The following is a 25,426-nucleotide window of genomic DNA, read 5'->3' on the forward strand; positions in this document are numbered from 1 at the left end:
GATTACAATGATTTCACCATTTACTCAGCTTTATCAATTAATTACTTTTGCTCAGATCTACACTTTGAAATACTCCATTCCCCCCAAAATACTGTTTCAGGAAAGAAAGGAGTTTTTTCAGAACATTATTGTCCCTCTCCATGGCTCGAACAAAAGAAAACTTCAGCTTATTCAGGCATCTCCTTATTGTCTTTCCATCTGAGGGTTAATTCCTTCCCTCACTGCCTTTGAGAGTTGATGCTGTTTCTTTCCATGTTGATCCCTCTCTCTTCCCCTCTCTCTGGACAAAGGATTAATCTGCAAGTCTCATCTGGCTAGTGAAAGGGTTAAACTCTTGCCCAGGCCTTGATCTCTGCCAGGGCAGCGGCTGGAGCTGTTTGCCACGGAAGAATTTTGGTAGCTGCTCTGGAGGAGTGTGGCCACTGTCTCAGCACGCCGCAGCTCAAGAGCTTTCCCTCCCCTTCCTCGGCAGTCTCTGCTGAAGGCCAGCAGCATCAGAAACTGCAGCCCAGCCAGGAACCAGCCTGGCCCGGCAGCCCCGCTGCACAAGGCTCAGCGAGCCCTACCAGAGCTTCAGCCCCTCTGGGAAGGGGCTCCTGTCACTTCACAGTCTCCATCCACCACCAGGAACCGCAGAACTCCGGCCAGCCCCGCTCCCCCCGCGGCCTTGTCTGGCCTGGGAGGGGGGGAGGCAGAACCGGAGCCCTGTTAACTCTTCAAAAGCCAGAAACCAAAAGAAAGAGAAATTCCCGGGCTTAAGTTTTATGGGGTGGTGTTCACAGGTTGATGTCAGATTTCAATGGTCAAAACTACCGTCAGTTCTTCGAAATGGCCAGATATTGGCCAGGAGAAACAACTCCCATCAGCCTCCAGCAACCTTAACTTCCTTTGCTGTTTGTCTTTTTATCTTAAATGTCAATCTATCACACACCACAGCAGTGACAGCCCCAGTGTTCCACTCTCTGTGACACCACAGCAGTGACAGCCTCCATTTTCTCCTCTCATTGACACACGCTATGAGCAAAGCAGGGAGCACAGTGCCTGTGGAAAAGCAAGCTGCATATCTTTCTCAGTTTCACCTGAGAATGTGGCCTGGGAAATCAAAAGGAGGAATTAAAACAATCCTCAGAGACAGAAGACAGCCTTGCAGGTGCTGTTTGTCAGTTTCTTGTTTTCTTGCAAGAGAAGGTCGTGGGGTGGTGTATCCCACTGACCAGTGGCAGTGTTGTGTTTGTTCGCTAACCAATAAGAGTTTTACCTTTCTGTACTTTCACATATCGGTCTATAAAAGAAGATCTCAGGTAATTAAACTTGCATTCATTTTCAACTCATAAGAGAGCCCATGTTGTGCTTCTCGTCATTCCCAATAGCATGACAGGAACCCCCAAAAAATGCATCAAAAATGGGGAACTCCTCCTTGAATCCAAGGGATTTTGGGGAATTTTTTTCCCAAAAGCAGCAGGTTTTTCGGGGTGGGGGGGGAGGAGAGACCCCCTCTAAATTCCTTGAGATGTCCCCAAGGCACCGTCTGCGGAGGCAGTGGAGGGTGAATAGAAGGGAATTTTATGGAAATTAAGGGAATTTCAGGGGATTTGGCAAATTTTAGGGAATTTTTCGATTTTTGTGGGGGTCTGGGGGGGTCTTGATTTTGTGAGGTCTTGTGTTCCAGGGCCAGGCTGCAGGATCATGTCCAGGGAAGCCACAGTTACCAGGAACAGGCATGGGACACCAACGAGATGGGATTCTGCTCAGGAAACCATTTATTCAGCTCAGGAACAAACTCAGATCCAGAGACAGCCCCAAACAGAGGCAGGGAGATGGGGTTTGAGAACCAGGGTGGAGTTCAAGGTCAGGGACCACTGGGAACACAGCAAGGGAGAAACCCCAGGGGTCCAAACCCAATCAGAAATCCCTGGGCTGCCACCCCACGAGGGGTCCAGGGTGGAGTTTCTTCCTGGGCTCACAGGGCCCATCCTCTGAGGCTGAGGGATGGAATTCCCTCTTGCCCATGCCTCTCACTTTAACAATGTTCATTTGAAACTAAATCTTTGCATCCCTGGGCAGGGGAATCTCACAGAAAAACTCAGTAATGGCCTCCTGCTCCCTTCATCACCCCCAAACTTTGGCTGTCTCATTGCAGACCCCACCTCACCTCCCCAATCCCAACCTCAACCCACCCCATCCCTGCTGGACATCAAGACCCCCTTCCCAAGCTCGATTTCCACCATTTCACACCTCCCAAACTCCATCCCACCCATCCTGCCCCACCCAATGCCCATCTCACCCCTCCTGATCTGCATCCCACTTCACCCAATCCCCTTCCAACCCCATTCCACCTGATGCCTTCAGAAGGCTGACCAAGAACAGAGGCTGGACAGAGTTAAGAATAAAGTTTATTAGAAGGATTTAAATACACCATGGGCAGTACAAGAGCCTGGCCAGGGCTACACCCAAGATAGACCAGAAATGGTCACAAAAATGGACAAGTGATCATGAGGTCTCACATTTTTAGAAGTTTAGGTCCATCTGCATATTTGGATTCATTGTCCAGTTACAGCTTCAGATGAGGAAGTCCCATCCTTGTTTTCTCTCTTCAGTCCACCCTTGTTCATGCTTTTGGGCCTGGAACTTGTAACAATTGTCCTTGGTATCAAGCTAGAAAAGGAATTGTTTTGTCTACCTACTCTGTGAAGGGAGCTCACTAACACTTAATAGGAAGTTCAAAACTACAAACCTAGGCAGTGCAGAATATGAAAAATATGAAAGCTAAAACTTAAGGCAACACACCCTGAGGGACTGTGGAATCCAGTCATTCTGGGTGGGATTAAGTAGATTTCAATGGCACTGAGTGATTTTGAGGTGACAGATTGAACTCACTCGTCTCCTTGAGTGCCAAGAGATGGAGACAAATAAACCAAATACCCCCAAAACCCTCCCCATTACCTCCCTGAATACCAGATTCCCTTCAAGCACTAGTAAAAAGTGAGGCTTTAGATGCCTTTGACAAATCTGTTGACTTTTACCCCAATTTTGTCTGTTTTAAAGGGATGAAGATGAATGAAAATGAGGGCCAAATCAAAATGACCACCAGCCCAGTGTGTTCTCAACACAGATCACTGGGAACGTGGGTCATCAGGTCCTGCCCAACGTGGGTCCTCTGATGGGGATGGAGCTGGGGCAGTGCACGAAGCTCTTCCTGCACTTGGGGCACTCGCAGGGCTTCCCTTACCGGTGCCTCTGTTGGTGTTGGGTCAAGTGAGAGCTCTGGGTGAAGCTCTTCCCACACTGGGGACACTCGTAGGGCCTCTCCCCAGTGTGGATGCGCCGGTGCTTGATGAGGTTGGAGTTGTGCTTGAAGCCCTTCCTGCAGTCAGGGCAGCGGAAGGGCCTCTCATCTGTGTGAATCCGCTGGTGCAGGAGGAGATGGGAGCTGGTCTGAAACCTCTTCCCACACTCGGGACACTCGTAGGGCCTCTCCCCAGTGTGGATCATCTGGTGGATGGTCAGTTGTTTCCTCCATATGAAGGTCATCCCACATTTCTCACACTCATAGGGACGTTCCCCAGTGTGAGTCCTCTGGTGGATGGTCAGGCTGGAGCTGTGGCTGAAGCTCTTCCCACATTCCCCACACTCATAGGGTCTCTCCCCAGTGTGGATGCGCCGGTGCCTGATGAGGTGGGAGTTTTGCTTGAAGCCCTCCCCACAGTCAGGGCAGCGGAAGGGCCTCTCATCCGTGTGAATCCGCTGGTGTACAAGGAGACTGAACCTAATGTGAAACCTCTTCCCACACTGGGGACACTCGTAGGGCCTCTCCCCACTGTGGATGCGCTGGTGGGTGATGAGTTTGGAGTTGCAGCTGAAGCCCTTCCCACATTCTCCACACTCGTAGGCCCATTCCCCAGTGTGGATCATCTGGTGGCGGATCAGGAATGAGCTCCGGCTGAAGCTCTTCCCACACTCCAAGCACTTGTAGGGCTTCTCTCCATCCTGAAGCTGCTCATGGACCACCAGCTCAGAGCCCCAGCTGGATCTCCGGCCGCCTTCCCGGCACAGGGTGGGTCTTTCCTCCTCAGAGCACCCTGGGATGGGTTTGGAGCCCCTCCTCCTGTGGGATCTCTGGGGATTTTCCTCCCTGTTGGATTCCTGAGCCATGGAGCTGCTCAAATCAGCCCCTTCCATGAGGTTCTGCCGTGGGTATTTCTCCTCACTGGTCTCCATTCTTAGCTTCTTGTCTGGGGGAGGAAGGACAAGGAGAGGATGGGATTTGCCTCCATGCCAGAGGGAAGGGGAAGGAGATCCCCCCAGTGCGTCCCCGGCAGGACGGCGTCGGCAGCGGGGTTGTCCTGCAGCCGGGGGCCAGGCTGGGCTGGGAGATGGAGCAGGAGAGAGGGGGAAAGGGGCACTGACTTCCTCCTCACCTGCCTGGGTGTCCTGGGGCATCTTCCTCTTCCTCGCAGCCTCCTTCTCCATCCAGCCAAGATTTGGGAATGGGAAATCCTGGTTTGGGGAGAAATACAATTCACGAGCACATTGGGTTAGGGAGTTTTTTCTGCCCAAGTTGATCTCTAGAAGTCACCAGCCGTCCATAAAAACATCCCAAACACCAAGATTCAGCCCTGAAAATGCCTCCCAGGAGTTCCCCGTATCTGGTCTCTCCCCTTTGCTGTTCAGGGGTTCCCCCCTGTTCCAGCTGCTCACGGTTACACTTGTACTGGGGGTCCTCTGTCTGCTCAGTCCCTGCCCTCCCCAGGCTGCTGAAAGTGCCAGGAATTTGGAAAGTTCCCCCCATTTCCATCTCCTCAATAAGGGATGCTTGGACTCCCCAGTGTCACCCCAAGGGGCATTTGCTGCTCAGCTTTGGAGTTCTTCATTCTCCAAACATCCCCCCAAAATCCCAACCCAGGGACGCCCCAGGATATTTGTGCCAAGATCCCCCTCCCCAGGCACCTGTGGGATGGGGGATGATCATCCCATGGGTGAGGGGCTGTGAATTCAGGGAGTGCTCGACCTCGTGGTTCCTTCTCCTTACCCTGATCCTCCTTTGTCCCTCCTCTTCCTTCCTCTCCTCCCCTTCCATCCTTTCTCCTCCTCTTCCTCCCTAACGCCAACTCCTTCTCCTACTCCCATCCCTTCTCCCTCTCCTTCTTCATCCCTCCTCTTCCATCCCTCCTCCTCCTCCCCCAGGAGCAGCGACACCCTCGGTGCCCCGTTCCCAAACCCCTCACAGCCCACGGCAGGAGCGGGGATGGAGCCGGGACAGGTCGGGATGGGCAGCGCGGGGCTCTCCGCTGCTCCCACCCGCTGGGGACGGGGGGAACCCGGCCCGGGGAAAAGGAGAGGGAAACTGGGAAAATTGGGGGCTGCAGATCCAACCTGGGGCTGGCTGGGGACCCTGGCTGGGGACTGCCAGCCCTTGGGGCTCCTCTGGGGAGATGTGGGAGGGGGGAACACAGAGAGGGCTGGGGGATCCCAGGAGTGGCAGCACTGGCAGGGACTCGTTTGGACTGGGGTAACTGGAACCCTACTGGGGCAACTGGGAATCCTTGGGAATGAGCACAAGCATGCTGAGGGCACATGGGATATACTGGGAATGTCTGTGACCATCCTGGGGAAATTGAAATCACGCTGGGAACAACGGGAACCATGCTGGGGACAACTGGGAACAACTGGGATTGACTGGGTCTGCACTGGGGGCAACTGGGCATGACTGGGACCATGCTGGGAGGGTCTGGGATCATCTGGGGAGGGACTGCAACTATACTGGGATTAAACTGGGTGCAACTGGGATCACACAGAGAGGAACAGGGAGTGACTGGAACCATGCTGAGGTCCTACTGGGATCACAGTGGGAGCAGCTGGGCCATGCTGGGCAAGACTGGGACCATACTGGCAGCAACTGGGACTGCACTCAGGGTGACTGGGAGTGACTAGGAGCAACTGGGATCACATTGGAAGCACCCAAGGAGTGAGTAGGAGCAACTGGGATAGACTGGGAGAGACTGAAACCACAGTGCAGGTAAATGGGAGCAACTGGAACCACACTGGATAATCCTGGGAGCAGCTGTGCCCATGCTGGGGTCATACTGGGATCCTACTGGAACTAGCTGGGATCATACTGGGGGTGACTGCAAAGGGGCTGGCTGTGACTGGAACTGTGCTGGAGGTGACTGGGAGCAACTGGGCCCATCCTGGGAGTGACAGGGAGTCACTCTGGCCATGACTGGAACCATACTGGGAGGATCTGGGAGTGACTGGAACCATACTGGGAGTGACTGCGATTGTAGTGGGAGTGACTGGGATCATCCTGGAAGTGACTGGAACCACACTGGGAGTGACAATGGCTCCTACAGGGATAGCACTGGGAACCACTGGGATTACAGTGGGTGTGAATGGAACCTGACTGGAGGTTACTGGGAGCTACTGGGCCCATGCTGGGAGGAAAATGTGGACACATTGGGAGCAACTGGGATCAACTGGAAGGTACTGGAACCATGCTGAGGGAACTGAGACCACAGCTGGGATCATACTGGGAGGAACTGGGAGCCACTGGGAAAGAGTGGGATCATTCTGAGGTAACTAAAACCTTACAGGGGCAACTGGGATATACTGGGAGTGTCTGTGACCACACTGGGAACAGCTGGAACCACACTGGGGGCAACTGGGAGTGAGTGGAACCGTGCTGAGATGGACTGGGACTATTCCAGGGACAACTGGGATCACACTGGTAGGAACTGGGAACAATTACAACTATTCTGGGATCACACTCAACTGGGATCATACTGGGATCACAGTGGGAGCAGCTGGGTCCCTGCTGGCTGAGACTGGGAGCCCACTGAGGGTGACTGGAATCATACTGGGATTGACTGGGAGTGGCTGGGAACAACTGGGATCATGCTGAGAGCAACTGGGAGGAGCTGGGAATGACTGGGAGCGTGCTGGGGCTGACTGGGATATACTGGGAGAGACAGGGAGTCCCAGGGATCACACTGGAGGCTACTGGGGTCACACTGGCACTGACAGGGAGCAACTGGGGGCCACTGGCCTCATCCTGGGAGTGACTGGGATTAGACTGGGAGTGACTGGGATCAGACTGGGAGTTACTGGGATGATACTGGGAATGTGAAGGAAACTGGAAAACTGGGGAAAAAATGGAAAAAAAACCCAGAATAAATTCAAGGAAAATAGAAGGGAAAAATCAGGGAAAAACCAGAAAAATATCAGGGTGAAATTAAAAAAAAAAAAAAAAAAGAGGAAAAAATCAGGAAAAATGGGAAAATTTGGCAAAAAATTGGGGAAAAACAGGAAAAACTTTGGGGAAAAAAAAAAAAAAGAGGACACACAAGGAGAAAATGGGAAAAATCTGGGAAAAAAATAGAAAAAATGGGGAAAAAAAAATGAAAATAGGAAAAGAAGGAAAAATAATGAAAAACCAGGAAAAATTGAAAAGAACTTTGGAAAATCAGGAAAAAAACTGGGAAAGAACTCAGAAAAATCGGGAAACAACCAGAAAAGAAAGAGGAATAAAATCTGGAAAAAATGGGAAAAAATTGGGAAAAACCCCAGGAATAATCAAGGAAAATTAAGGGAAATTTGAGAAGAAATTGAGATAAAGCTAGATAAAATTTTGGAAAAGAAGAGGGAAAAATCAGGAGAAAATGGGAAAGGCATGAAAAAAATTGGGAAAAATTGTGAAAAATGAGGGAACATATCAGAAAAAGAAAGACGAAAGGACCCTGTGAAAAACCAGGAAAAAATTGGGAAAAATATTGGAAAAGTCAAGAAAAAAAATGAAATATTTGAGAAAACATTGCAAAAAAATCAGAAAAATGACTGGGAAAAAATTGTAAAAAAAAAACATAAAAAAAAAGAAAAATCAGGGGAAAATTAGGAAAAGGGAAAAAAATCTGGAAAAAATCAGAAAAAAACATAAAAAATCAGGAAAGAACTGGGGAAAACCAGAAAAATTTGGGAAAGGAAAAGGGAAAAATCTGGGAAAAAAATGTGAAAAACTGCAAAAATCAAGGAATAGTTTGAGAAAAAATTCAAAAAATAATTGCAAAAAAAATTCAGAATAAGAAAGAGGAAAAAAATCAGGAAAAAATCAGGAAAAAGAAGGAAAAAATGGGGGAAATCAGGAAAAAAATTGAGATAAAATTGGGAAAAATCAAGAAAAGAGAGGGGAAAGAAACATGGAAAAAATCAGGAAAAATCAGTAAACATTTAAGGAAATACCGGGAAAAATCTCGGGAAAATTGTGAAAAAATTGGGGAATAAGCAGCAAAAAAACTGCGAAAAAAAGAGGGAAAACCAGGAAAAGAATAAGGGGGGAAAACTGGGGAAAAAACAGGGAAAAATCAAGAAAAAAAAAGAGGAAGAAGACCAGGAAAAAAAAGGGGAAAATCAAGGAAAAAAATCAGGGTAAAATGATGAAATAAAGTGGGGAGAAAACCTTGTAAAATGGGAAAAAAATGGGAAAAAGCCAGGAAATATTAAGGAAATGAACAGGCAAAAATCAGGAAAAATCAGGAAGAAATGGAGAAAAATTGGGAAAAATCAGAAAAAAAAATCAGGAAAAAGTGGGGAAAAAAACGGGGGGAAAAATTGTGAAAAATGAGGGAAAAATCAGGAAAAGAAAAAAAAAAAGAAAATCTGGAAAAAATCTGGGAAAAAATCAGAAAAAAATTAATGAAAAAAATTGGGGGAAAATCAGGGAAAAAATTGGGAAAAATCAGGGGAAACTAGGAAAAATTAGGGGGAAATCAGGAAACATAGAGAAGAAACTGGGAAAAACAGGAAAAATTGGGGGAAAAAGGAGGGAAGAATCAAGAAAAAAATAGGGGAATTCAGGAAAAACTAGAAAAAGTGGGAAAAATGCAGAAAAATTAAAGAAAACAGGAAAAAAATCAGGAAAAAATGGGAAAAAAAGAGGAAAAAAAACCGGGAAAATACCAGGAAAAAATGAGGAAAATCATGGACAAAGCGAGGAAAAGAAAGACGAAAATAATCTGGAAAAAGCAGGAAAAAATGGGGAAAAAAACTAGGAAAAAATGGGAAAAATCAGGAAAAAACCAGGATGAAATCCACCTATCCCATTTTTCCATGGAATTTTGGGAATTGCCTACTTGGGAGGTGGTAGAAGAATTTCCAGACCAGGGAATGCAGGAAGTGGGGAAAGGTGGAATTGCGGATGAGCTGGTCCAGATTTTTGGGAAGGTTGATGGCCTGGTCCTCTTCCAGCTTCCACAGTGTTCAGATGAATCCCACACCTCCTTCCGGCTGGAAATTATGGAAAAATCATGGGAAAGTTGTGATTCAAATTCATGGAGTTTTGCCTCCAAAACACCCTTTTTTCCTGCCATAATTTCTATTCTCCCCCCCCCGCCCCCAAAATTTCAATTTTTCCCCCTCCAAAATATTAATTTTTTGGGATAATTAAATGGGGAAGATAGGGGGAAATGTGGAAAAATAGGATGGAAATGGAGAAAAAAAGGGGAAAAGTTGGGGAAAACTAGAGAAAAATGGGGGAAAGAAAAATGGGAGAAAAAATGGGGGAAAATCGACCCAAAATGGGATAAAAATAGGGAAAAATGGGATGGAAATGGAGGAAAAATTGGGAAAAATGGGAGAAAGAAATGGAAGAAAATGGGGATAAAATTGTGGAAAATTGAGATAAAACCTGGATAAAAATAGGGGGAAAAATAGGGAAAACTGGGATAAAAATCGGAATAAAAATGGTAAAGATGAGGCAAAAATGGGGGAAAATGGAAGAAAATGGGGAAAATAGGAGAGAACATGGGGAAAAAACTGGGGGAAATGGAGCAAAATTAAGGTAAAATTGGGAAATGGAAAATAAATAGATTAAAAAGGGGAAAAAATGGGAAAAAATAGGAAAACGTGGGGAACAATTTGAGTAAAAATGGAGGAAAAACAGGAAAAAAAATCAGAAAAAATGGGAAAAAATGAGGAAAATGAGATAAAAACGGGAGAAATGGAGGAAAAAAAGAAAAAAGTGTGGAAAAAATTGGGGAAAAATAAAAAATAGGATAAAAATGGGGGAAAATGGTATGAAAATGGGATAAAAATTAGAAAAAATAAAGCAAAAATAAGGAAAAAATGGGGGAAAACTGGATAAAAATGTGGAAAAATGGGATAAAGTGGAGACAAATTGTACTCTAATAGGGAATGACTGGGAGTGATTTGGCTTATCGTGGGGCGCAGAGAAAACTGGAGCCACACGTGGGGAGCAACTGGGCAATGCTGGGAGCAGCCACTGCCGGCACCGGGAGCCCCGAACCCCTTTCCCGGCCATGCCGGACCCGCATCCCCCCGGCCCCTTTGCCGGGGCTCTGCCGCCACCGCCACCGGGACCCCCCAAAAACACCTCCCGGGGACCCCCGGGGTGCCCCCGAGGGGCATCTGCGGCTCGGCTCTGGAGCCCTGCCATCCCCAAACATCCCCCCCAAAAACCCCAAAGCCAGGGAGCCCCGGGGGATTTGGGGCGAGCTCCCCCTCCCCGGGCACCTGCGGGATGGGGGGCGATGGTCCCGAAGGAGCTGCAGATGCAGAGAGCGGGGAGCGCAGGTGGAGCCTCCTCTGCCTGCTCCAGCTCTTCCTCCTCCTGCTCCTCCTCTTCCTCCTCCTCTGTCCCTCCTCTTCCTCCCCCTCTGTCCCTCCTCTGTCCCTGGGCGTGGTTCGGAGCCCTCGGGTGAGCGGGGCCGGGCCGGGACACGATGGGAAAGGGCTGGGTCCCCCCCAAACCGAGCTGGGGGCAGCGGAGCTTTGGGGGAACAATGGGAACGGGGCGGGACAGGGGAACAGGGGGAGGTGGGAGCACTGAGGGTCCCCCAGTTCACCCCAGGAGCCCCAAGCCCCGTCCCAGCCCCCCCAGTTCCCCCTGCAGCCCCGGCTGAGGGGGGCTCAGCCCAGGAGCCGCCATCGTTCGGGGCTCCCCCGAGTGCAGGAACGGGAGAGTTCCCGGCTCGGGGAGGCCCCAGCACAGGAGGGAATCTTGTCCCTCTTCCAGGGCCCTTCAGGGTCTTCAGGCCCCTCTCAAGAGGAGTTTTTCTCTTTTTCAGGTTTTCTGGGGGGATCCCACCACTACAGGGGTGTTTTTTCCTCCCCATTTTAGGGTGTTTGTGCGGCCGCAGCCCCACAAGCCCCTTTTGAGGGGGGATCATGACGGCTTTAAGTGACATTTTTAGGGGTGTCCCCACCCCAAGCCCCTGTAGGGGATGTTTTGTCCCCCAGTGTGGATTTTGGGGGTTCTCTCTACCATGGCCGCTTTAAGGGCCCCCGGTGTTGTCGGGTCCCACTGTAACTCCTCTTAAAAGGGCAACACCGCTCCCGTTGGTTCCGGCAGTGGAGCCCGGGAGGGGTTGGGGGTCCCGGGAGGGGTTGGGGGTCCCGGGAGGGGTTTGGGGGTACCTGGGTGATGCCGATGAAGGTGATGGGGTCCCCATGCTGGGTATAAACCTTTGTGAGGGGTTCCTGGGGGTTTTCAGAAGTTCTGGGTGTTTTTGGGGCCACGGTGGTTTTTTGGGAGTTCTCAAGGGGGTTTACAGGGGTCCTGATGAGTGAATTTGGGCGATCCCGGGAGTGGAATTTGGGATCTCAAGGTTGTTTTGGGGAACCTGCTGGTGATGGACATGGGGACCCCATGCCAGGTATGAACCTTCTCAATGTCTGTATGGGGTTTTGCGGTCCTGGGGAGTTTTTGGAGCATCCAGGGCTGTGTTTGGGATCAGGGGAGGTTGGGGTGTCCCGGGGGGTTTGGGGGTTCTCGGCAGGTTTGGGGGTACCTGGGCAATGTGGGTGGCAGTGCTGGGGACCCCGTGCTGGGTTTGAACCTTCTCACTGCGCACGGGCAGCGTCAGCGTGTTCAGGGAGATCCTGGGGGGCCCGGGGGGTCACCCCAAATCCCAGGGACCCCAAATGCTGAGGGACCCCCCAGAACTGCCCTCACCGCTGGATCTGCTGCAGGCAGGGGGGCACCAGCACTCGGCCCCCACCCTCCACCATCACAGGGGGGCTGTGGAAGAAATCTGGGGGTGCACGGACAGGTCGAGTGGGACCCCCAAAGTCCTGGGGGAGAGGACATGGGGGGACTCCCTTGGATTCCCATTGTGAGGGGATGAGGGGGGACCCAGGAAGAGTTTGGGAGGCTGGGTGGGTCATGGGGGGACCCCCAGGAGTCTTGTAGGGGGTGGGGATGGCAAGGAACAGGGTGATCCCCAGGATGGGTTTGGGGGGGAACCGGATTGGAGCTCCCATGGCAGTGGGATGGGAAAATCTGCCCTTGGAATTCCATGGGAATAGAATGGCAGTGTGATCCATCTGGGGAATTCCCATGGGAATTGGACAGCAGTGGGATCCATCCATGGAGATTTCACGGGAATGGGATGTCTGAGATCCATCCATGGAATTTCCATGGGAATTCCCAGGTTCCCAAATTTTGCCCTCCCAAATCCCACATTCCCATTCCCATATTCCCATGGGAATTCTGCCCTCCCCACCTTTACACTTCAGCACCTCCCGCCCATATCTGACAGATTTCTGGAGACATTCCCTGCAGCTGTGAGCCAGGGAATTTGTTAATCCCTCAGCCTGGATCTCAGGGATCCCCATGGCGGTGCCACAGTTGCCATCGCAGCCCCACAGATCCCCCAGCCCCGGCTCCCCCCGCTCAGCCCCGCTCTGGCTGTGCCGCTGCTGCAGCATCTGCAGCTCCCCGCTGGCCCCGTGCCGGTGCCGCTCCTTGTGCCGGCCCTGGCTATCCCGATATCCCAGCCTTGGCTATCCCAATATCCCAGCTCTGGCTATCCCAATATCCCAACCCTGGCTATCCCAATATCCCAGCCCTGGCTATCCCAATATCTCAGCCCTGGCTATCCCAATATCCCAGCTCTGGCTATCCCAAGATCCCAGCCCTGGCTATCCCAATATCCCAGCCCTGGCTATCCCAATATCCCAGCCCTGGCTATCCCAATATCCCAGCTCTGGCTATCCCAAGATCCCAGCCCTGGCTATCCCAAGATCCCAGCCCTGGCTATCCCAAGATCCCAGCCCTGGCTATCCCAAGATCCCGGCTCGGCTCCGCCCGGCCCCGCTCGCTGCGGCGGCACTGGAAGGGGATCCCAGCCAGGGACCCCATGGACATGGACTGCGGGAAGCCCGGGCCGGGCTCCGACAGCGCCGCGTGCAGGGAACGCAGGGAGAGGAGAACTGGGGGGACATTTGGAGATTCGGGATCGGGGGGGTCACGGCTGAAGGAAAGGGGGAACGGGGAGAGCCGGGAAGGGCATTTGGGGATGCCAGGAGTGACAAGAGGGGAGGCTAGGGCTGGCTAGATGTGGCATGGCTGGAGTTCAGGGCGTTCCTGTACCCAGGAAAGGGAGCTCCAAGGGTCCCCGCTGTCCCCATTGCCAGGACAGGGCAGGGAAAGCCGGGATGGCTGGGAATAGGGGTCCCGGCTGTCCTGAGTGCTGAGGAAAGGAGGGGCTGGCTGCTGGGAGAGGCAGGAATAGGGGTCCGGGGGGTAAATGGGTCAAGGAGAAGGGGGCTCTGGGGGCTGCGGGAGGCGGGATGGCCGGGAAAGGGGTGCAGGCGTTCCTGGTGCCGGATAAGGGGGTGCAGGGTGGGACCCACGGCCGGGAATGGGGGTTCGGTGGGATGGCGGCGGCCAGGAATGGGGGTTTAGGGGCCCCTCGGCGCTCCGGGATGGGCGATCAAAGAGTCCCGGTGCCGGGGTCCCCCTCACCTCTCGCCGCCCCCCGGGAGCGCCCCCGGCCCCAGCGCTGGAGCCATCGCGCTGCTCCGCTGCGGCCCCGCCCACAGCCCCGGCCCCGCCCCCAGAGCCGCCTCCGGCCCCGCCATTGGCGCCGCTCTTTGCTGCCCGCCAGTGGCAGCCCGAGGCTGCAGTGACGTCACCGGTCGCCGGGCAGATCCCGGCGGCGCAGGGCGGCCAAGGCGGAAGCGAAAGTGCCCGAGGGAGCGCGGGGGGAGGGGACGGGGCAATTCCAGGGAATTCCCCTGGATCCCCTCCCGGGATCCCCCGGGACCCTCCTCGGCCGCGCACTGCGGGACCCCCGGGACAAACTGGGCTGAACTCCCGGGCCCTGCGCCCAAACTCTGCCTGGAACCCGCCGGCTTCGGCCCAAAGCGGGGGAAGCCCCGGGATCCGCGGATCACATTTTTCCTGCGGCTGCGGCTCCCCAGCCCCGGTGGAGCAGGAGCGGGCGCTGGGAGCCCGAGCCCCGATTCCCAATCTCCTTCTCTCTCTCTCTGCTGCCCTCTCCCTCTCCTTTGGGTGATCAGAAATGCCAGAGCGGCTGGAGAGCCCCGTGCCCAGCTCGGCTTTCCCTGGAAAGGGAGGCCTGGGGGTGCGGTGCCCCGGGATGGCCGGGAATGGGGCTCCGGGGGTCCCCGGGCTGACGGAACCGGGGGATCCAGGGGCTGCCAGGGGAGGATCCCCGGGAAAGGGGGTGCAGGGCGCTGTTGGTGCAGGAGAAGGGGGTGCAGGGGGTCCCGGAGCTGGGCAAGGAGATGCGGGGGGGTCCCAGGGCCCAGGAATGGGGATCCAAGGGGGTCCCAGGGGGGCTCCCCAAAGCCCCTCCCAGGGCACAGCAGGAGCTGGGTCAGGAGCTCTGGCAGAGACAAAAGGGGGTGAGCCCGGCATGGGGGGGACATGGGGGAGTCACAGGCGCTCCCAGAGGGGGACACGATCCCAGGGGACCCCTCCTCACCTTCTCCCACGTACCCCAACAGAGCCCCTAAATGGATGAGCAGAGCTCGGTGACTGCAGTATGAAACTTGTTCAGTGGCACAGGAGGATTTAGAATTGAGGACAGGGGAAGGGTTTAACCCAGCCTCCTGTTTGAACAGCCTGGAGAGGGGGCTGGGAAGAAACCCATGCCTGCATTGAATTGAGAGAGATCCAGACCCGGGCTGGGAGAGATTTGAGACCACCTTTGGACTTTGCTGTCCACAACACCCTGCCACATAAAGGTAAAACCTTACAAAAGAAAGGACTTGTAAAATTGTGGTTTAGGACTTGTTACTTGGGCTTAATGTAGCTAGCAGCTGGCCTGATAAGTTCCCAGGCAAAAACATTGTGAGAATGAAAAGTTTGTTAACATAACAAACTATTCTTGGGGAGAAAAACAAGTGCACCTGAAGTAACAAGGGATCTGTCCCATGGGAATCAGTAGAAAAAGTATGAAAACATTGTTAGAGAGAAAAGTTTGGATTGACGTGTACACTCACCATTACCAACCAGTGAACTGAGTTCCCAACCAACTGGAATTAAGCACGGTGCCTTCTGATAACCATGTAAATATAAGCTGTGTGCAATAAAGCTTTGGCTATGGTGGAAGAAGAAACAGGTGTCATTGTCCATCTCTACTGCGACACACCCAAGCAGGACATCGGGTCCTGCCGAAGCAGTGGAAAGAAGCAGCTCTGGTGGCCAAGTGGCACGGCCCATTCCAAGTGTCCCTGAGCACAGAAACAGCCCCAGCACAGCTGAACACGGGGGGACCCCTCAGCCTCGGCTCAAGGGCTCTGCAGCCCCGCAGATTTGGATTTCCCGGCTGCAGCAGGAGGATGGGAGCCGCCCCTGAGCCTGCACTGAAGGCAAGGCAGCAGCAGCCAGGGCTCCCCAGCGGGGGAAGCCCCTGGGCCTGCCCACAGATCCTCTGCTGAAATCCTCGGCCTGGGCACCCTCCTTTGGCATCTCCAGCCCCTGCGGGACAATCCTGGCTGGCACTGCTGGAGCTTCAGGGCTTTCTGTGCCTGCCCTCGCCACAGCTGCTGGGGAAGGCACCGTGAGAATTCCACTCTGGCTCTCAATTACACTCACACTCTGGGCTGGCTGGGATTAGAGTACTGGAAAATATACCAAGTGTAAAATTATTCTTTATTTGATTTCTCCAGTCAGGCTTGGTTTGCATTTGCCTTGGGGAAAGGAATTTTAAAGGTTTTTTTACGGGATGTTCCACCACTCAGCAGAGATGAGCTTAACATCTCAACAGACTGGGAATAGCCCAAAAGATTCCCACAAAGACAACGACAATCAACAAAACATCAAGGCCCAGCAGCAAACATCAACCAACATCTACCCCAGACACTGCCCTGGCACAGCTGGAGACACCTGGTCTGGAAAAGGCTGAGCAGGAAATCCAGGAGTGCAGACCTAATTCACATCAGAGACACAGAAATCCGGGTGCAACAGGAAACCAAACACTAAGGACTCCACAACTTGGAAACAATGAACACTAAACCAATGGATTTCTATGGGTTCAGACTGTATAAAGTTTAGGAAACATCTAGTAAAACTCACATGTCATGGAATGATTTTCTCTGCACACGCAGACTATGTGTGGTTGAAATGATTCTGTTCAGAATCAAGGAATGCTTTATTTCTCTAATAACATTGTTGGAGAGTTTTTGCTTTTCACAGTTTCAGTGAAAGGATTACACCATTAGAAGAACTTTAAGTAATAATTCTACTTTTCTGTTCGCAGTTCTGTTTGGGCCAGGGGTGTGAGAATCAGTTTTAGACAGAGGAGAAGTATTAGAAAACACTTGATTTCTTTCTAATTTTTGTTTTTATGTTTTGCATGGCTCTTAGTGATGACAAAATTATGGTATGGGTTTTTCCATGTTCACATTTAAGCTGCATTTTGAAAACCAGAAGACCTTGAAATGTGGCCCTTTCAAATGGAAACAGTTAATAGAAAATTGTCTTAAAAAAGAAAAAAAAAAAAAAAAATTGGGGGGGTGGGGTTGGGGCTCCATGTGAGTCATCTCATGGCTGCCCTGGAAGAGAAGCTTCATTCCAGGCAGCCAGCAGAGGAGCTTTAGAAATGCAAATTAACACCCCTGGGGCAAAGCCTGGACAATGTACCAGGGTGTTCCTGCCTGGGGGAGGAATTGGGCTGAATTCCTCTGCCCCTCACCCCAAGCTCTGCCTGGGGGCACAGATGGAATTTGCACAGCTAAAGGCAGATCCCATGGTGAGGATATCTGACTCTGCAGCAGAAATTGGTTAAGCTAAAAAGGAAAACTGCAAATGGACAATGCTGTGAAAATTTCACTATAAAAAATGGGGGAGAATCATCCCACTCCCCACCTCAACTTGTGCTCTCACTTTCTATGTTATCTAGGGTGAATTACAGCTCCGGATTTTGTTGCTACCCCAAGTTAAGGGAATTCAGTTGGGAATCCAAGTATGTGCTGATTTAATTAGAGAAAAGCCCAAAATTGATGCAGCCCTGCCCAGAGGGAGCACCCAAAAATGGGGAAAAGATGAATGGCCACCAGAACAAATCCTGCAACACCACGGACCAGGCCCTGGGAACCCTAATGAATTCATATCAGGAGCCAGAGAACTAATTTATCATTTCCATGGCATAATTAGATTACAGGATGTCCTCAAAATAATCCCCAACCAGACAGCTCCAGTTCCAGACTTCCCAACCAATCCACCCAGATGAGGAACACATTTCACAATGGGATAGAGTCACATTATCTTTTAGCAGAAAAAGGAGGCAGAGTTTGTGGAAAATTAAATAACTCAAACTGCTGTTGGCAAATACATCACAGAGGAAAAGTGGAGAAACAGATGACAAAATATAAGAATATTAGGATATAAGAAAAATGTCATGTACTGGTCCAAACATGGAAAGGATGGGAATGGGCAACTTTTTTGTGGTTCCCTGGCAGACCATGGGTTAAACTAATGCAGTTTCTCCTCTTACGTTCTACAGCAACTCTCATCTTTTCACCATGCACACACCTTGCTGAGTGCAGCTCATTCAGCAGCTGAGCAAGGGGATGCAGGGGGCAGCCAGGCCTCCTGAGCCACAAACGGCTACAAAAGGACAGAGAATGAGGGCACTGAGAGCAATCCCAAAATCAAAGAACACCCAGGAAGAAAAAACAGAGCCAATGAGTGAATCTGCTTGCAGATAGGGCCAGGGACTTGCACATAAGGAAGCAATGGGAAAAAGCCTCAGTTTCAGAAAATGTTACTAATTGACAAGGACCGCTGCTCTGACAAAGTCCCGCTAAATTCCTGAACTTCCAGAAGAACAAAGACTTAACAGAGCCATCAATATCGGATGTTCTACAAAAGTGGTGGGTACATATTAACCGGGACATGCAGGAGGCAGATGGGGAAGTCTGAACCTTCCAAGCACCTCCGCCAGTGGGGAAAGGGACAGGGACACGCGGCCGGGAAAATCAGGACAAAAACGAGGCCGCGTCCTCCAGCAGCTGGAGAGAGCGCACGGCAAATGCCCCACGGCCTCTCCCTTTGGGCAGCAATAAAGTCACTCTCACACCGCTCCTCGGGCTCCTTTGGCCACACAAACCTCTGGCGCCGGGAATTTTCCCGCCCAGCCCCGGGCACAGCGCAGCCACCTCCGGGCTACCGACACGAACCGGGACGAGCCAGCGCTGCTCCGGCACCGGCTCCTGCCGAGGCCCCAGCGGGAAGGAGACCTCGGGCAGCCGCTCCCGCGGCGCCCTCACCCCAGGGCCAACACGGGCCGGCCACGGCACAAGCCACCCGCCACAGCCCCCTGCCGCCCCCTCCCGGGCCCGCAGCGAGCCCCGAGCCCCCGCAGAACCGAGCGCGGCTCCCACCTGCGATGGCTGGGGCCGCCTCCGAGCTCCGCCGCCGCCTCACCGGGCTCCGGCCGCTGCCGCCGCTGCCGGGCCCGCACAGACGCTCCGGCAATGGCGGCTCTCCTGCCCCACGGCCGCCCTGGGGGCGCCAGCGGGGCCGGGCTTGTCCCCGCTCTGCCCAATCAGCGCGCGCCAGAGCCACGAGTGACGGCAGCAGAAGCCAATCGCAGCCAGCGGCGGGCTCTGCACACGGCACAGCCCCGCCCCGCGCTCTCAGGACCCGCCCCGGGCTGTGTGAGGGGAAGGGCGGAGATGAGGAACAGGCCTGGAACGGGCCCGGCCCGAGCCGCCATTGAGCTCCCAACACAAACAAAGTTCTCCGCAGCTCCCGGCCCGCTTTTCCCTGCTCTGGGTGTTCGGTGGCTCCGGCTCAGCGGGAAGCCCTGGAGCCTCACTTCTCCCACCTCTAATTAGGTGCCTCAGTGCATCGCTCGGATTTCCCCCAAAAAGGGAAAACTGCCCCAAATCCCTGTGGATGAGTGGGGGAGGAGAGAGGTTTCTGGCAGAAAATTCCAAAAACTAGAGAAGGATTGTAAGAAGTAAATTAATAGCCCTAAAACCAGCTTCCCGGCACCCCTCCCTCCTCCCAGCTGTGCCTCCTACCCCGGCAGTGCAGGTGCGGTGAATTAAAGGGCCAGGAGACCTTCTGCTCCCATTAACAAGCCTTTATTAGAGAGAACTGGGCCTAGAGGTGGGGACTCGGGGTGCACGCTGCCACCGCTGCTCCCCATGGTTGACATCGAGGAGGACGATCACGCAGGCCTGTCGTCATCCACTGTCAGCAGGACCGGAGCCTCTATCCTCACTGGGATCGCCCAGAGACTCTGTCTTAGGCTCAACGGTCTAGGGGTGTCTTCCCTCTCAAGTCCTGCCCAGGTCATGGCAACCAGCTTGCCAGACTGAGATTGGCGCACCCAGTCTCCCCAGGTCCCTGCTGCCTCCACAGTGTGGTCCTCCAGATGTTCCCTGAGCGTGGCTCGTTGTCCAGGGCTGTCTTTGCTCCCAGGTGGTAATATGATTTTAATATGCACCCATGTGCAAGTCTTTATGGGAAATGGGGAAGTTCATCCTGGGCAGCAGTGGCTAAATTGCCTGACGGGTTGGAAGAGAATAAGGGGTGGGGATACAAATGCAAGGATAAAACAAGTACGAACTTCTTAACAGTGAACCCTTTTGGGACTAACAACACCAAAACCCCTTATCCAGGGACCTAAACTGGGATTGAAACAGGAACATATAATTTGAACATTGGGATTTTTATTTATAACAATATCCCCCCTCTTTTAATTTGACCAGGCATCAGCCTGCGTCAACTTGTTGTTTCAGGCTCCTGGTAGTGAAATTTCTTTAGTCTTTGGTATTGGTCATATACCCTTTTTGCTTCTTTCAGCTCTGAACTTTCTAACATTAGGATCTTAGTTTTTCCCTTCTCTTGGGTTATTTCTAACGAGTTGTAGATCGTCCTGCTAGACTCTATTACTGAGGTAATCATTCTGATCAAACATGCGATGACGCAGGAAAGAAATAACAGTCCTGCTAGTCCCGCTATACCAATGAATGCCACCTTTTCCCACCAGCCCTTAAAGGACCAGAAACTATCCCACCAATCAGTATTCAGGATCGGCGTCCATTCTTGGTTCCCTACGTAGGAGATTTTTCTGATCTCTTTAGAAATGTTCCAGATTACTTCACTTTTATCATCTATTTCTAGGCAGCACTCAGAGGTGTTGAACTTCCCACAGATTCCCCCCTCATCAGCGAGAAGGTAATCTACTGCCAGTCGGAGTTGGTACACCAGGTACATCAGGTCTGGGAGAGGTGGTCACTTATATGATCAAGGCTGGGGCTGTTTTCTTCCATGTTATTTCAATTACAGCTTGGAGCCTGATTATTCTGTTTAACATGTATATTGGGGTCTTATATCCCCAGGACCCATCCTGGGCCCAGGTCACTGGCCCATAAGTTCTTATTATTTCCTCCAGGGTCCAGACTGTTCCTTTCCAATTCTGGGTCCCTCCTGTGCTTATTACACTCCTCTTCTTCCTTTTTAGGGGCCTCTTTAGGTTGTCATATAGTGGTACTCCAAGCTCTGAGCCAATCTCTTTTGGGAGCAGGAAGAAAGCTGGCTTTATCACCCCAATCGTGCAGCTACCTGACCAGTCTCCTGGTAGATGTGTATAAGCTGCATCCCCGCAGATCCAAAAGAAATCATCTGGGGCTTCCCAAAAACCCTCCCTGTCTTCATAGGGGTACTTCCAATGCTTTGATAGGCTTCTAATTCCCCAGAAGGGATTGATCCCTTTTTCTGCACATTCATAAAGGTTATATCCTTTGTGATGAATGCACCCTTTTTCCCTCTTCTCTAAGGATCAATATCTTAGGTTGAGCTCCTGGGGGAACCCATTTAGTTCCTAGATTCTTCGTTATATCTTTTGCATGCCATCCGCCCCACCAGGGTTCTATATCTTTTTCCAGTTTGTAGAATACAGTCTTCCCCAATTACCTTAGCCTTTAACTCCCATTTTTCTCTTCTCCTATACCCTGGTGTGCTTTGGCCTTCCCCAGTTCATTTTATGCCTAGAATTTCTCAAGGTTTCAAGCTAATTCCCTCCCAGGGCCAAATATCAGACATTTTAGTACTCCCACATACCCAACAATCAGTTATATTTAATTCCTTGCTGATCTTTTCAACTGAATCAATGAACAAGTTCTTCCCACTCAAATTTTCCCATTCTTCATTTCCCACGCTCATGTCCACTCTTTTCTCCTTTACCACATCAGGTTCACCTTTTACTGGTTCGTTCTTTTCAAAGCACAGCCAAGTATCCCTCATGGGACAGTCTCCCAGAAGACGTTCTCTAAAAGTGGCCGTATTTCTGGTAATCCAATATGTTTTTTTGTTTTCTTGGCATTCTTCTAATTGTGATTTGTTGTAACAAGAAGGACTCAAATTTGTGTGGACCCTTACCAGTGACCCTAGATTTTTCCCATCATACAAGGGATAATAACGTTTCATGCAAGAGTCTGTCCCCATGGCATTGGTGAGGTGCATTGCTATCACCAGACCTACCATGAGCCTTGTGATGATCCTTTTAGGCTCCCTCTGGTCCCTGACTCCCAAGAGGTCAGCAGGAACCATGTTTGATCTCCCCTGGTCTTGCCTCTTGGGGTTTTCCTTACGCTCTTTTAGGGGGTGGTCTGGGTCCAAGGCTTACGGCTTTATTATTTCTCTTTTGTCCTTCTCCTTTTTACTGTTGTCGTTTTTGGTCTTGGGAAAGCTGCCCTGTGAGGGATATAGTCTTGGCTAGGGATTCGAGCCCTATTTGGGGTTCTTCCACCTTTTCAAGCAATAATAACAATAGTTACAAGTTAATGACAACTGGAAAACACTTCAGCATTATTTCACAAACTTTAAAGAAACACTTAACCACAAATGTTGCAGCCAAGAGATCACTTAACAACAACTGTTGTAATTCCAGTTCCTGATTGGGGACTTTAGTCTCTGGGTTTCCTCCTTAAGGTTATTTTCAAGTCCTTGGTGTTGGAGACAACAGTCCAGTTAGAGGGATCTTTTTCAGAGTTTACTTCCCCATCTGGTGGTGCCACTGGTCCTTTAGATCGAGGCACGTGTGTCCACCCTTTTTCCCGGGTTCTCACAGCCGTATGTGTGGTGAGTTGAACTTGGTAGGGTCCTTCAAACTTTGGAGTGAGAGGAGAGTTAGCCCCAGATTTTACCAATACCCAATCCCCAGGGTTAATATGGTGTGTGTCTACCTCTAAGGGAGGAGTTTGAGGGAGATACCCTTTTTTCCTAAAGTTTTCTAAAGTTTTAACAACAGTTTCCAAATACCTCCTTGAGGTTTCTTCCCCTTCCGTATACTGGGCAGTGCTGTAAGGAGTAATTAGGAAGGGGAGGCCAAATAACATTTCATAAGGGGATACCCCGAAGTCTGCTCGAGGTGGGGTTCTTATTTGCAACAAAGCCAAAGGGAAACATTTTATCCAATCTAATTTAGGCTCCAGAGTCAGCTTGGTTAAGGTCGTTTTTATGGTCTTATTCATCCGTTCTACCCGACCGGAGCTCTGGGGATGCCATGGGGTGTGTAACCTCCACTTTATCCCCAGGGCTTCAGTGGTTTCCTGGAGGACACGGGCAGTGAAATGGGGGCCTTGGTCCGAGTCTATGTTATTGATTAACCCATACCTGGGGACAATATGTTCCAAAAGTATTTTGACTACTACTCTCGCTCTTTCATTCCAAGTGGGAAAAGCCTCTGGCCAATGGGTCAGGTGATCTAAGATCACTAGCAGGTGTTTGTATCCCTGTGCTAGAGGCATTTCTGTGAAATCAATTTGCACATTTTGGAAGGGTCTCTCCGCTAGTTCCCTCCCCCCTGGTACGGGTTTCGTCATCACTCGTTGGTTTACCCTTTGACACGTTACGCAGCCCTGAGTGATGGCCTTTGCTATATCATAAACCCCTATGCAGATGTTCTCCCTCAAGAAATGGTCACATAGACCCTGCGTCCCCCAATGTGTCAATTTGTGTATTTCATCCAATACCCTGCTGTTGCAGTCCACAGCTCCAGGATCTCGTCCAGGGAAGCAGCAGGATTCTGGGAACCAGCATCAAACACCAACCGAGACGGGCTCCCGTTCATGAAACCATTTATTCAGCATGGGAACAAAGTCAGGTCCAGAACAGAGAGCCCCGAACAGAGGCACAGCAGGGGTTTTTGAGGGACAGAACCCCCGAGGGTTTCCACCTTTGAGGGTGGAGTTCAGGGTCAGGGACCAGTAGAAGCACAGCAAGGGAGAACCCCTCAGGGTCTCAAACCCAATCAGAACTCCTGGGCCGCCCTTCACAAGGGGTTTGGGGTGGGACAATGTTAACTCTTTGTCTCCCTGAAGCTGCTACCACACCACAATAATATTTTTTCCCCTGATCTATCATGCTGAGCACCATGCAAGGCTGTAGAGAGGTCAAGACAACCTCTGTTTTTAAAACTCTGCCCTGCAGTTATTCCTTATGGTGCTGTCAGCAGGGAAGTCATTTTGTCTTCTAAAACCTTACTTCTGATAGTTTTTCCATCTGAAAACTATCTGGGCCAGGGGCAGCACCCAGGGACCTGCCCTGCCTGGGGGAACTTATAACTGGATCTTATAACTAAGTATCAGAAAAAAGGGCACACACTCTGTATTCCAGACTCCAACATTTTATTCTTATTCTTAATTTTCCATGTTTTAAGTACGTCTTCATCTACTTCAGCTTCTACCTCTTCTTCCTAATATTCCTGTTCTTATTCTTTATCATTTTTTTGTTTCTGGAGGGTCTTATGCAGGTTTGGGGGGGGGGGGGGGGGGTGTTGGGGGTTTTTTCTTTCCTACTGCTACTTCCTAAACACAACTTTCTTTTCTTTTGTTAGAATTGTGTGTGTTGCAGTCCAGCAGGCCGCCGTCGTGTCCTGGGAGCAACACCTCCTGTCTGTGTCCATTCCTCATGGCCAAAGTGCCCCAGGATCAGCATGGAGTCCTTTCCGGAGGAGAGGAAATGGCCTTGGAGTCCAGCAGGGAGGAGCTGGAGCCAGTGTCCCTGCAAAGGGCCAAGAGCCGTGTGGCTGTGGCCCTCGGGGACCCGGTGCAGGGGTGCCGCTGGTGGTGCCAGGCTGCCGCTGGGAGCCGATGACTTTCCAGGTGCCTTCCCGGCCGGACGATGGGCCGGGATGCGGCGCTGAGCCCCGGCAGCGAGGGTCCCCCTTCGGGTGCCGCTTTGGGCTGCCATGTGCCCTCGGGGAGCCGCCCCGGGGGTGCTGCAGAGCGGCCGGGGCCGGCTCGGCCCGCAGGGCCAGCGCAGGCCGGGGCAGCCCGTGCGGCTCCCTCGGGGCGCCGGGCAGGCCGCGGGGCAGCCGCCATCTGCAGCCCGGCACTGCTGGCAGCGGGCGCTGATCCTGTGGCTGTGCCGCCAGGCAGGGGCAGCAGAACAGCCCCTGCAGCTCCCACAGTGCCTGCCTCAAGAGTGAGCGGCCTTTCCTGTGGGGAAGCGGCTGCCCAGGAGAAGAGACACCTTCCACTGTGGCTTGGGCTGCCAGAGGGCCAGGCCCGGCACAGAGTTGCTCTTGTGGGCACAGCTCGGGCTCCTGGCACTCCACCCAAGCTTCTCGAGGGACAGGCAGCAGGATTCCCTCTTGGGCTAAATCTGCCAGTCTCTGCTGCCTGGCCTCTTCTCCTTCCTCGTGCAGCTCCAGGACGCTCACCTCATCCCAGTCATCATCCTCCCGCTGCCAGGCCTTGAGCTGGCTGCACAGGATGTCACAGTATTCCGTGCTGTCCTGAGCCAGCTCTCCATCACTGTCATCATCCCAGCTGGACCTGGAGGATTTTCTCTTTGCTTTGCCTCCAGTCACCTCCTGGCCATCCTGGCACAGCTCTTGCTTGCGGCAAGCTTCCCAGTCCAAGAGTGCCCGGCGGCTCGTGCCTTCTCCTGGGGACAGCCGCTGCTCAGGAGATTCTTCCCAATCTGAGAATTCCTGACAGTGATCGCTGTCCGCCTGCCACGGCTCCTGCTCCCTGCACTGGCCCCACTCGGAGACAGCTGGGGAGGGCTCTTGCTCCCTGCCCTCATCCCAGTCCCGCAAATGCCAGTAGCTCCCCCATACTTGGACCAGCTCTTGCTCAAGGCCTTCATCCCACTCAGAGAGCTCCTGGCAGCTCTGGGCTTCTCCTGGGGACAGCTGTGGCT

At 52.1% G+C, this 25,426-nt stretch overlaps 2 protein-coding genes across 3 annotated transcripts in view; one reads left to right on the top strand and one right to left on the bottom strand.

The window, feature by feature from the left end:
• The window catches only part of LOC147647258 (uncharacterized), a 387,407-nt gene that overhangs the window by 124,384 nt on the left and 237,597 nt on the right, over positions 1–25,426 (top strand). The gene's annotated exons all lie outside the window — the stretch shown is intronic.
• On the bottom strand, positions 2,377–12,546 carry LOC147647263 (uncharacterized). Of its 2 annotated transcripts, XM_086872574.1 has the most exons (4): positions 10,522–10,614; positions 9,186–9,276; positions 4,419–4,497; positions 2,377–4,232 (listed from the first exon to the last, which is right to left on the bottom strand). In XM_086872574.1, the coding sequence occupies exons 3-4, from the start codon at positions 4,468–4,470 to the stop codon at positions 3,226–3,228; spliced, it is 1,059 nt and encodes a 352-aa protein (XP_086728700.1). In that variant the 5' UTR covers positions 4,471–4,497; positions 9,186–9,276; positions 10,522–10,614; the 3' UTR covers positions 2,377–3,225. The 2 variants fall into 2 exon arrangements, with proteins under 2 accessions (XP_086728700.1, XP_086728699.1); XM_086872573.1 differs by lacking the exon at positions 9,186–9,276 and having other exon boundaries at positions 10,522–12,546.

Source organism: Cyanistes caeruleus, unplaced genomic scaffold (assembly GCF_971803275.1).
Source record: "Cyanistes caeruleus unplaced genomic scaffold, bCyaCae1.hap1.1 HAP1_SCAFFOLD_65, whole genome shotgun sequence".
NCBI lineage: Eukaryota > Metazoa > Chordata > Aves > Passeriformes > Paridae > Cyanistes > Cyanistes caeruleus.

Coding starts and splice junctions, on each gene's coding strand:
- LOC147647263 (XM_086872573.1), bottom strand. CDS start 4,470: ATGGAGAAGGAGGCTGCGAGGAAGAGGAAGATGCCCCAGGACACCCAG. Junction 4,233..4,418: donor GCCCCAGGACACCCAGGCAG/GTGAGGAGGAAG, acceptor TTCCTCCCCCAG/ACAAGAAGCTAAGAATGGAG.